The sequence below is a fragment of the Emys orbicularis genome, chromosome 5, assembly GCF_028017835.1.
Source record: "Emys orbicularis isolate rEmyOrb1 chromosome 5, rEmyOrb1.hap1, whole genome shotgun sequence".
NCBI lineage: Eukaryota > Metazoa > Chordata > Testudines > Emydidae > Emys > Emys orbicularis.
The window spans coordinates 12,813,696-12,826,002 of record NC_088687.1 but is presented as its reverse complement, the minus strand read 5'-3'; the positions used below and the strand labels follow the sequence as shown (position 1 = coordinate 12,826,002).

Genomic DNA, 12,307 nt, shown 5'->3' with positions numbered 1-12,307 from the left:
TTTTTTGTTTGTTTTAATTTCTACTCTGACCGCAAATCCTTCTAAGACATTAAAAACCAGTTCCTGGCTGACATGTAGCAGAACAATGCAGCACAGGGCAGAGAGAACTGAAGTTTGGTACCAAGTTCTGTCTTCTGTTACCCAAGCTAGCAAGTACTGGGAATGCCACAGAGTTAGCACAATGTTAGCAATGGATCCCAGACAATTACGGAGAGAAGGTTATGTTGATTTGCACTGACCCTGCCAACCTAGAAACCAGGCTGACGGGTTGTGGAGAGTTATTTTGCCTGCTGACTGGCAGAAAGCTGATGAAAAATATCTTGGGGTAAGATTCAAATACCTGTTAGATAACGAAAGATATTTCATCAGAAAATTTATCACTTAGTATCGCACAAACAAGAGAAAGTGAAAACTAAATGATCAGTCACCGAACAAAATGCCTGCGATTTTTCCCCACCTGTTCTGTAGCCCAGATGAGAACACATTACAATTAACCTGTTGGATTATGCAGGATTTTAAATATTCCACCAAATCATCTAGAATGCAACTAAATATAAATCTGAACTGTTTACTGATGGTGATTCATTCATTATGTAGAAGCAAATACCTTCACCACCACAATTATGCTGCACTCATTTCAGGCTTACCTGTGCATCAATATCTATGGCAGGGTAGATTGGTAGCATGGCTGAAGGAGAAATGATAGGACTTGGAGCTGGCGTCTGAGGTTGGGAGACAGAAGTTGCAATGCTATGGGTAGGAGTGTTTGACATTGCAGATGCTCTTCCACTCACTGCTGTTAAACAGAATGACTACATTTAGTAAAGGTAAAATTTATTCTTCAGATCTGTAACATCACAACAAGTGGACAATGAAATACCAGAAAAAACTTGAATGCTTCTTAATAAATCATTGTATTTTGAAAATATATCACATGTAAACCTCTTATTCGTTGGCCTTAACAACTCTGAGAACTTAAAAACTAATTTAAGAAATAGACGGAATGAGAAATGTGTGAATGTTAGGTTTGCGGCATTTTCTGAAAGCCACCTCTGGAAAAAGAGAGCACTTTTCCTGATCAGACACTTTATTCAAGGAGGTATATGATTAACTGACTCAAAAATTCCATGTCATTAAAAGGAGACTGGAGCACATTCAGAATAACTAGGTACTTAAAAAGCTATATATTTTGGCTAACTATGGGTCCTGGAGTTCCTATTCCAATCACAAGGTATTAATGCAAAATAGCAACAATGATAATGTGGAAGCGCCTGATCAGAATTGATCAAATATGAACAACTATGTTACATGGGGGGGTTGGGGGGGGGGGGGGGAGTTGAACATTTTTATAAAAATCATTTTGCCAATGGTATTGATTAAAAGTTCTGGCAAAGAAAAAAAGAAAACCATCAATAAATACTATTCTTGCTACATCATATCAAAATGGCATAATTAGCATTTTGAATGCAATATTTTCCTAAAGAACCTTTTGCATTCAAGCTGTTCCAGTTTCTGGTAAAGCATCCTTTAAAATAATATGTTCTGTGTATACATTTTTAAAGGAATTAATGGATTTTCCTGCTTTCCTTTTTGATGTCAGTGAGGGTCTTTAGAACCTCACTGATTATACAGGAGAGCTATGAAAATGAAGATATACGAAGTGCTGTCAAATGCGCAAAGTAAAGGATTTGAAAAAAAAATTTAAGTATATTTTTTGAATAATCTTAGGTGTTATTTGTAGCTCCAGTAATTACTAAATTTAGAGAAATGCATTTTTCAAATTGATAGTGTTCCTTTACTACATACAATGGAGTAGCTATGCAGGAATATATAGCAACCCCTACTCTTAAAGTTTCTAATGTTTTAAAATTTGTTCTTTGAAGTAGGTTTAATAATTGGGAGAGGTGCCAGATCACCAGCCCTGCACACTGAAGTCCTTTATTCAGCAGCAACATTGTGGGCAGCAGCAATGCAACTTTCACCACAGCATCCCACCAACCTGACTGAGCCTCAGTCCAAAGAGGCCAATGTTTACTCTCTGTACTAACTCAATTCTTGGCCTTCTTGCTGAAACTGCCAACAAGGGAGACAGCAAATGTCAATTATGATAGCAACAAATGGTAACCACCAACTTATTTCATACAGACCCAATGAACAATCTTACCAGATAATAATGACTTCTGGTCACTATCAAACCAAGTTTTACTCATGACTTAGAGGTGGAAGTCTGTGCTAGTCCCAAAGCCATCCAATTATTCATTCTTTAATTTTCACCTAAATAGCTAAAGAATGGCAACGGGCATCTTTAATGAAGAAGAAATCTGTCTCCCATAGTACTTCATTACAAAGTTATCACTGGGTATGGAGTCAATTACTGGCACAAGACTTGAACCCAAGATAATTTGGCCCAAAGGTGAGGTGCACCATATGACTGATTTCAAATTAAAGATAATATCAACAAGAGTTGTGGTTTCAAGGAATTCTTGTTCAGGGAACATCATATCCAAAGGTTTCAGCCCAAGGTATTCATGTTCACCAGGAGTCTTTTTTTTTTTTAAACTTAAAAGCAGCTCAGGTTAATTATCCCTGTTATATAAAGGTGTTACCTAAAAAAAGGAATAGCTGTGGTTTGATTTAGAACAAAAAACAGGAAATTCAGAGTTAGATCTCTTGCTCCATTTTTTGTTCATTATATCAGAGTACATGTGGGTCAGATACTGAAATTTTTCTAAAAGCCAGCAAAAAAACAAGAACCCTAAACTCTGAATTTACTGCCTTTTATGGGTTTAAAGAACAGAACTTTTCAAGCAGCACAAAGTATTTTAATTCCTAAAAAGTTAAAGACGTCTTGGAAAAAAGTTTGATTCCCACCATATCAACATTTTATAAATGAACCATCTTTTCTGTCCAGTGACACTAGGGGCACATGGTAAAGTTACAAGAGATTGAGTACTAAAGCTGGCTGCAAGATGATGGGAATCAATGAGAAGTAAGTAATCCACGCACCAGAACCAGAAAGCTTCCAGTGCTGAATGTAATACCATTACCATAAAAGTTTTCAAAGGGTCATTAAGAACCATAATTTCCTCTTTAAAAAACCAGTTCCAAGTTATGAGATTTTCAAAGACATAAGAAGTTAGTATTGTGACCCACTACAAGAAAAAAGGCACGTTAACTATTACAACTGACACCACCAAGGTTGTTAGGCCTAAAAATGGACCCATGTGGAGAATTATTATATTCAATTGTTTCTAATTTAAGCCATGTACCATTTTTCACACTATTGTTGCTGCAGTGAGAAAAAAAAAATGTAGAAAAACCAACACCCCTCTTCCCACAAGAAACTTTACGATAAGAGTTCATAAATGAACGGTTTATACGCACGCTAATACAGTACACCATGAATATGCATGTTGGTTTACAATTCTTACATTATTATTTTAAATCTGCTGCAGCAATAATTAACTGAGAAAAATATATGGTTCATATCCGTACAGTATATTTACTAAATGAGACAAAAGGTAAAGATGTGTTAATTTTTAGGTCTAACAATCATGAGGGTGGTACTCTGGGTGCCAGGAAAGCTCCTGATCAGGTTGAAATTGTCATTCAAGTGCATACCCCAAAGGCAACCAACAAAAATCGTTCATCTAAAGTGTTCTAACAAAGACTAAGAAGCATTCAATAAAGTACAATGTCTTCGTACTATCTTCACAACAGTAACATGAGTACTCGGCCCACTTTACTAAAGTTAAGAAGTATTTTTAAATTAACTATTTTAATGAAGAGTTTTATTAACATCAGGGCACATTCGGTCATCTCTCATGAGCAAGCAAAATAAAATGAATTCCCTACCCACGCTGCCTCTTTTTTAAATTTTCTGACTGTGATGTGGTGAAGTACAGGTATCTGTTTCAGTAGTTAGGTGAACATCTACTACTGGATGTCAGGGAAATGAAGTGATTTTCTTTCAAATCACATTGAAATTAGGAGCACTTGGTATGTAGATTTGGCTGTAGGGCCACACACACTTTTCTCCTGTTGAGATGTAGGATTAAACTTTCAAAAGCATTAAATCTGATATTCAAAAGTTACTTTTCAAAGTTACTTTGAAAGTTAGGTTCTTAAATCACTTTTGAAAGCAGCACTTTGGTGCTCTTGACAATTTTATTTGCAATGAAGACTGAAGACACGGCAGTATTTCGATTTTATATTTGATTTTCCTGTGTACTGCCATTAGGAGGTCTACTTAACTAATCTTTACATTGGACTCCTTTTCCAGATGTTAGATTTCCTCCGGACTTAAAGGGACATTCCTTACACTTGACATGTTTTCCCCACAAAAACACCAAGTTGTACACTTGTAAGATAAGCACTCCAAATATTGCAGGAGAGAAGGAAAAAAGAAAAAAGTTCACAAGTATAAGTAAGTCGAGTGAAGGTTGTGTAAGATAAAAATCTGTTTTAGAGCGATAGGCTCTTACCAAATAGCTCATTTGGAAGGTAAGCCTGACATTTTAAAAACATGTGCTCATATTTGAGAAATGTCAAAGTTTATTTCTTTAAATAGCTAATATATCTGTCCCTCTTGACTCAGGGGATAATGCTATGCACTTTTTAAATTTAGCAAGAATGGGGACTCTTTTTGTATTGAAGAATGATCATACTATTCATTTAGTTTCTTCCAAGTTTTGAAATTTTTTACACTATGCTGAACAGTAGTAATTTTCTTAGTGGTGTTCTTATTACTGGGCCCACAATGCTGTTCTTGTGCAGTGAATGTCCCTTGCAATGCCAACTTAGAACGGGTAGAGACATTCTTTCATGCTGCACTGCTGTAATTTGAGATGCAAGACTGACAGCCAGATTTTCATTCTCTTTTTCTCAAATGGATTTTAAAAAAATTTAAGATCTTAATGTGACTAATTTGTTTTTTGCATTTCAGGTTTTTCCAAATATTCTAGTAGAAGAGTCAAGTTTTCTGAATTTAAGATTAAAAAAGATGTTCCTAGAATACATTTTTAATGGATCTGTGCACACAATTACAAAGTCACAATATGCCCTGAAATAGTAACTAGAAGGCATGTTGTGACTATGAATTGTCAAATACAATACCACTCCTAAATATTTACAGATCTATCACATGGAGCCTGAGACTCCATAACATATAAATGTTCCTTATTTTACATTTATATTAGTTCTTTTCAGGGGCTTTTTCATGCAGTTTTCCAGTGTAAAAGGTAAAACAGATCACATTACATACATTTCTTTTCATGCAGGAAGTCCATACCTTTTAGTCAACGGACCAATAAAAATGTAATTAAGTTGTGTTTACACAGCAACTCCCAGAGCACGCCATCAATATATACCAAGAATAATACAGATATCTGTATATTATTTAGAATACTGATAGCATAAGTTAAAATCCTTAAGAGAAGTTAAAATGCTATTGCAGTAATTTGCTCCTTCCCATGGGAGAACATACCTCTGCGAGCACTTCTAGAAGTTACGAGAAATCTCAGGATTTTGACATTATATTCTAATCTAGGGTACTCACTTACTGTGTAGTATCTGTCAAATCATTTATCCTTTCCTATGACCCAATTTAGCCATTTGTGAACTGTAAATGCAACTTAATGATCTCATAAGGATGTTTTGTGAAGCTTAAATTTATTGTTTGTAAAAAGTTTTGAAACCCTTGACTAGAAGTCATGTACAACATGTTAATTTTCTTCTCTCTTTTCAAAGGTGTTGAAGGCAACCCTCAATATGGAAAACTGCAAGAAATCTCTGAGTGCAAACATCTCCCAGTAGCAGAAGGCAGGGAGAAGGTGTAACAAATTAAAAAGAGGTACTGACAAATTGAAATGCTTGTTTATTAAAAATATACATTTATAGTATTTACATGCTAATGAATTAATAGATTGCATATATAGCCTTAATATTTAAAATGTGTTTGTTTATAAATAAACTGAAATGATTCTTATTCATCAGGATCTGAACTCAAGATTCATCAGAACAGCATGAGAGATAATGACATCAACATCTCAAGTGGAAGCAGGGAGATGTCCTTCCTTGCCTTGTCATAAAACTCTTGCAGGATGAACAAGAACCCTGACCTCAGGTGTTAGTAGACAAGTAAAAACTAATTTTCAAATAATTTGTTTTTAACATTTGTCATTTTTAAAATCAACTACATATTCTGTTATTTCTAGTCTACTCCTGAGAAATGCTGAAGACTCAACAATTGCCACTGATAGCTGTGGGTACCTCTGATTTTTTTCCATTGCTACCTTAGTTTTAATTTCTCATTCAAAAAGGGGAACTTTTAAAAGTCATTTTATCAGTTGACGTTATAAAAGTGGTTCCATTTTCAGTTGGTTCAAACTTAAGTAATCAAGGTGAAAAACCGGTGACTTTCCATTTGATGAGACAAATGTCAGACATGGTGAGTCAAATTAATTTCTGGTGTAACTCAAGTGACACCATCCCTGAGGCTTAGTCAGTCAAACATTCCATGAAGAGACACCATGAAGTCTCTGGGATACACAGCAAACATGTTCTAGTTTGCTGGGTATTGTATTGAGCCAAATTAATCTCCAGTATTGTGGCAGCTTGAATTCAGACTTTGCAACTTAAATTGTACAGCATTTTTGAAGTTTACCTATTTGTACTACATTCCCTATTTACAAATAAAAATGGGTTCTTTTTACATTAGTGGTTCAGTACTCTGAAATTTAATTTATACAAACTTCAGACTAATCCTGAAAACCTTCCACACATGCAACTCTCACAGATTTCATTGGATATTGCAAACACACAGCTTGTAGAATTGGGACCGACGAATGTGAAAAATATTTGATTCAGATGTAAATTGTAAATAAATCTAGCCTTTCATAAAAGGAAATGTTCAGATAGTGCACCCCCAAAATAGAATCACAAATCCTCAATATTTAAATGGAGTTACATGTAATTATATATCATAATAGATTTTAAAATGTAAACTAAATTTAAGTTCTATTTAAATTCAGTATGTATAATTACATGTAATTACAGCTTAAAAGTTGTAACCATTTTATCTGACAGATGCACCAGCTGGTATTAGGTATCCCAGTGTATCCAAATAAGGGAAATCTTCACATCTCCATTTTCTCATCAGGACGGAAGGAGAGAAATAGTCTCTTGAGTGTTCAGTTTAACTTTTGCCTACTGATATTTTCAAACCTGGATGCCTAAGTTAAGCTCCTGAACAGCACACTGATTTTCTAAAGGCACCCAGGTTTGAAAATGTTGTCCTGAATATTTAAAAACATTCCCAAATACTGTTTCTTCACTTCCCTACAGGATAACGCTACTGTAATTTCTGCAATATGTTGGTACAACATAACTTTACTCCTGTAGACTGAGATATCCTAGATTACCTCCACTGTCATGCTTCTCAAATGGCACATCACGATAATTAGCACCATGTAATTAATATTTTTCTTAATAAATCTGTACTTATAATAAAGTTTTAATATATGTTGACCTCCCACAAGGTAATTTAAAAGATTCAATGGATACACAGGTTTACGGTAATAAAGGAATAGATTGAAAACTAATATTCCACTGACAAGTTGTATAATTAACAAGGGGAGTAGCAAATGAAATATAATTAGGATGCAAAACATGCTCTAAGGAAATCAGCACTGCTAGCCTTCCATACTTCCAGTTGTATCTAAACCCTATTTTATTCTTAGTGTACTGTTTAGTACGCCAAGAAAAATCTAATCTGTATGAAATGTCTTAATACTGGATTATTCTCGTAGATTTGGAAAATTTAAATTTGTTTGCATAGATAAAGGTAAAGCAATATTAATCTGTGTATTTTTTAACAATACATATAGGTTTATTTAAAATTTATTCCTACTTATGGCTCAATTCCTAAATAATTTAAATTTAACTATGGCAGTTCTAATTCTAAAATCAAATGCAGAATGTCTATTCCAGATGGTCTTGCTTGGAGTATGCTAGTTGATAGAAGGCCTATTCCAAATATTAAAACTATTTCTTAATAAACAGATACAAGCACTGAAGAACAATATTGTCAGGCTGGTTCTCCACATCTGGAAATGGGGCTGTAATAGTACCATAGTTTCAATTGTGGCAAAAGCAACTATGCAAAATAAGATGACATTTTGCACATACAGCATACCAACCTGTCAAATGGGCAGTGGGTAGCAAAACCTCAAATGGGAAGTCAATCCTTCAAACTAAAAACGTTTACTTAAGATTATAATTAACTATTATTCTAAAGCCCTAAGGACAAGGATCAGTATATAAAAACCGTTCATTGTTGTGGTAGTTAGAACCAAACCAAAAAAAGAAAAAAGAAAGTGGATATACCCTCTACTAGGTGTAAGCAAATCATAAATTATACCTGCTCATAACAATATAAACCCACCTGCCATGATGTCATCCAGCGTGTCATTGAGGGTCTGAGCAGGGCTGGCTACCATTAACCCTTGCTGAGTTTCTGTCAGAATTCCTTGCCCCAGCCCTGCCAGCTGTGCTTGGCCCAACACTGGCTGTCCAACTATAACACCTTGAAGTTCTGTAAGATTTGCGATGGACCCTGGAGGTAGGGAACCTGTTGCCAGAGGCAAAGCTTGTGGCATCGCCAGAGGCTGAATAGGTGCAAAGCCCATCTGCGCAGCAGTTTGCTGAGGATCATCCTTGAGCAAGATGGGGTCCACCTGCTGTAATCGTGCATAGTCCCCCTCTGAAAGTTGTTCTCCAACCCCAACAGGAGTCAGTAGTCCCAGATGCTGGCAAGACTGCTGTTGCTGCTGCTGCTGAAGCTGAATTCTTTGCGCTTTAACCTCTAGATATTGCTTTTTTAGCTGCTGCTGCGTTTTCAGTTGTAACTCCCGTTCTACTTTCTGCAGTTCCTCCAAAATCTTTTGTTTCTTCTGAATTTGTTCCTCTCTCGTTTTGTTCAATTCCTCAATCTTCTCCTTGGTAAGCTGATCAGCATGTGCCAATTCCAAGGACTGCAGTTGAGCATTTTTTTCTATGGCTTCTTTTATCCTCTGCTCAAGCTCTGTTAACTTGCCCTGAGCCTCTTCTACAATGCTCTCTGGAGACTGATTGGTGATGTAACCCTGTACATCCTGGTTGTTTGCTGGCAAATGGCTGCTGGACTTTTGTTTAGAAGCAGCTGTGTGAAAAAGAAACCCCCTCAGAACCAATGGAAGTGCACATGAATGGCATCCTCATTACAGAGCTACTGTTTGGACATTTAATGGCCAACAGTTACGCACCAAGGTACTGTACCCATAGAAGGTGAAAATGTACAGTAAGACCTTATGAAGAAAACCATATCTTGCACGTTATGATAATTATATCATATCAGAGGCTAGCCTGCAAATCTAACAGTGGATTACTATACATAATGTAGAACAGTTCTGTACATTATTTTTAAGGTATTTGTTCCAACAATAGTTAAATGTCTGAATAGAAAATGATTGCCTCAAGATGTGTGGTATGCAAGTGGCATGATTAGATATACAAAAAAGAAAGGGAAGGAGATACTAGCCCTAGACCTGATATTTTGTGTTTTGAGATGGTATCAAGTCATAAATGCATGGAAAAAGGCAAGAAACCAAGCCAAACTGTTATTTGATGGGTAGGGTTTTTGTTTTTGTTTGTTTTAAGAATCTGCTTTGTAAATCTGACTTGGTAGTTTTAAAAAGGTGCTAATCTAATTAGGAATATTTAATCCCTTCACACTGGGAGTCCAGCTTTATCAACTTGACATTCAGTACTAGACCCAATATTAAAGCATTAAAATACGAATTAATATGTTCTGATTGGACATCTATTGTGTTTAGGTGTTCCACACAGAAGACATGAATTTGCGTATGTTCGACCCAACTCCCTGATCAGGAGAGGGAAAGAATTCAGTCTTCACGTAAGAAAGGACAGTGCTCTGTGTAGTCCAACAGATTTATAGTGAACCAGTCCATAGTGATTAAGCCAACACTGTACCATCTAAATGTTATAAGGAAAAGTGATTAATAGTTCAGAATGGAAGGGAAATTAAAACCCGGTATTTCTAACTGAGGAAGTACCCATTTTCTTCCAGCAGAACTTAAATTGTAAAGTATTACAAGCATATACACAGTATATATTTTATTATACACACACACAAACACATGTGAACTACTGGTGGTCCTTGATAGAAAAAATATTCTGGAGATCCTTTATGTAAAAGTGCAGCAAAAATTTTTAGATAACGTGTCCAAAATGGACACCAAATTTACACTGAGTTCAACTACTTTGCAAAGAGGACCCAACTCACATTTTACAGCACAAAATCAAGAAATTCTGCTTTTAAATATAGTCAAACCTGTACCTAGACTACTATCTTAAGGAGATGTAAATTCCAAACCAACTACAATATTACTGATAACTGTGATCAATGACAATTCTTTCAAAGTTTTTACTATTAGATACTGGTTGACAACCTACATTTCACATTAATCTAGCAAAACCACACATTATGTAATATTTTTAGAGAGGCAGATTTCTTGAAAAATTCCAATTTAAAGAAGTTAGATGGATATTTAGTCTTTAATGTGGGTGAAAACAGTCCTTACAAAAATTAAATTAATTCCCTTGACTGATTCCAGAAATAATTATTGTCTACAGGAACTTGTCAACTAAAATAAAATTAAAGCAACCCTAAATCTTCTACCTAGACAGGATTTTTTAAAGTAAGCTGCAAAGCTACAACTGACCTTTATTTCTGATGGGAAGGGTTGTGGCGACATTGGCAGGGGGTTTGTCAGGCTCCTGGGGTGGAACGACCATGGGCAGTGCCTGCACTGGTACACGAGGAGCCTAAAACATTGGACACTAATAGATTACATTTCTTTTCTTTTCTTCCTATATGCTTAATATTTATTGAAGTATAACATCTAGTTAACAAATTGTCACTGTTACAAAAATGGCATGCATAACATATATAAAATACTGTTTAACACCTTTTGAAATGTTGAGATCAGTGCCAATAGTTGTTAACAGTTCCAGACTATTATTAATATGGGTCCTAAGCACTTTACATTCCTAGGCCATGTCTACACTAGCAAGCTTACAGTGGCATAGCTGTACTGATACAGCTGTGCCGCTGTAAGATCGCTCATGTAGCCGCTCTATGCCAACAGGCGAGAGCTCTCTGTAGACATAATAAAACCACCTAAACAATCAGATGTAGCTATGTTGGCAGGAGACACTCTCCCGCCGACATAGCACTGTGCACACGAGCACTTATGCCGATGAAATTTATGTCGCTATGGGATGTTTTTTCACACCCCTGAGCAACATAAGTTTTGTCGATCTAAGGGGTCGTGTAGACATGGCCTTAGTATAAACAACAAACATTCTAACAATTTAAACATCATGAACATGGTAACCCATACTAAATCTGCAGTGCAAATTTAAGCCACAGTTGGCTGCAAATGAAGGTTAAAAGAGCACTTCTTACTGAAGTGTTTTCGATTGTTGAGATTTTCTTCCTCATTGTTTTTTCAGTAAAATTGACAAATTGAGAGGAAAAAGGCAAAGAATTACCCAGTAATGCTACCAAAGGATTTTCAGTTTGCACTTCAAATTGTGGCATCTTTTCAAAAAAGCTCATCTAGTAACCTACAAAATGTGCTAAACCTATGTTTCCAGATATTTTTCATAACTTATTTAGTGCATATTTTAGTACCTTAACTTTCAACAAACTAAGTATGAACACACAGAAAAATGAAATCACACCCTGTATTAGCTCTTGCATCTTACCCTATTTAAATCATGGGATGGTGGGGTCAGCTGGGTGGCATCAGGTGCAGGAGCAGAAAGCAAGTTATTTGGATAATCCAGCAGGTAGCAAACCACACTAGTATGACCACCTTTAGCTGCCTCTATCAACATAGTTGAACCATCCTAAAGAGAAAAAAAAAAAGGAGCACACTACTTTAGAAAACCAGGTGTATGAGAAACATTAAATTATTTTGTTAGCTTAGAGACACATCTCTACATCATATATTGAAAAGGCATGTTGACAGGCTCACTGATAATTTTGTGCGTTTTTAACAATTTGTAAGACACAATTAAACATTTTTACAAGCGTATCTTAAAACACAAAGGCATTAACATTCTGAAACTATGAAAATTACATAGCAAACTCAGTCTAATTTCTTGGTGCAAGAATTCATGACTTCCTGTGGATAACGCACTCACTCTCCCTCAAACAGTGCTATACACTTAGGGCTTGCCT

The 12,307-nt window shown here is 35.8% G+C and overlaps 1 protein-coding gene across 3 annotated transcripts in view; it reads right to left on the bottom strand.

Annotated features, from left to right (window-relative positions):
- ANKRD17 (ankyrin repeat domain 17) overlaps positions 1-12,307 on the bottom strand; it is a 142,482-nt gene that overhangs the window by 35,670 nt on the left and 94,505 nt on the right. The window contains exons 13-16 of one of the 3 annotated variants that reach the window (XM_065405663.1): positions 11,830-11,973; positions 10,782-10,884; positions 8,444-9,199; positions 648-796 (exon numbers count right to left, since the gene is read on the bottom strand). In XM_065405663.1, coding sequence (XP_065261735.1) covers positions 648-796; positions 8,444-9,199; positions 10,782-10,884; positions 11,830-11,973 — 1,152 coding nt within the window. The remainder of the gene's footprint in view (positions 1-647; positions 797-8,443; positions 9,200-10,781; positions 10,885-11,829; positions 11,974-12,307) is intronic. The other 2 variants (XM_065405664.1, XM_065405665.1) reach the window with 2 other exon arrangements.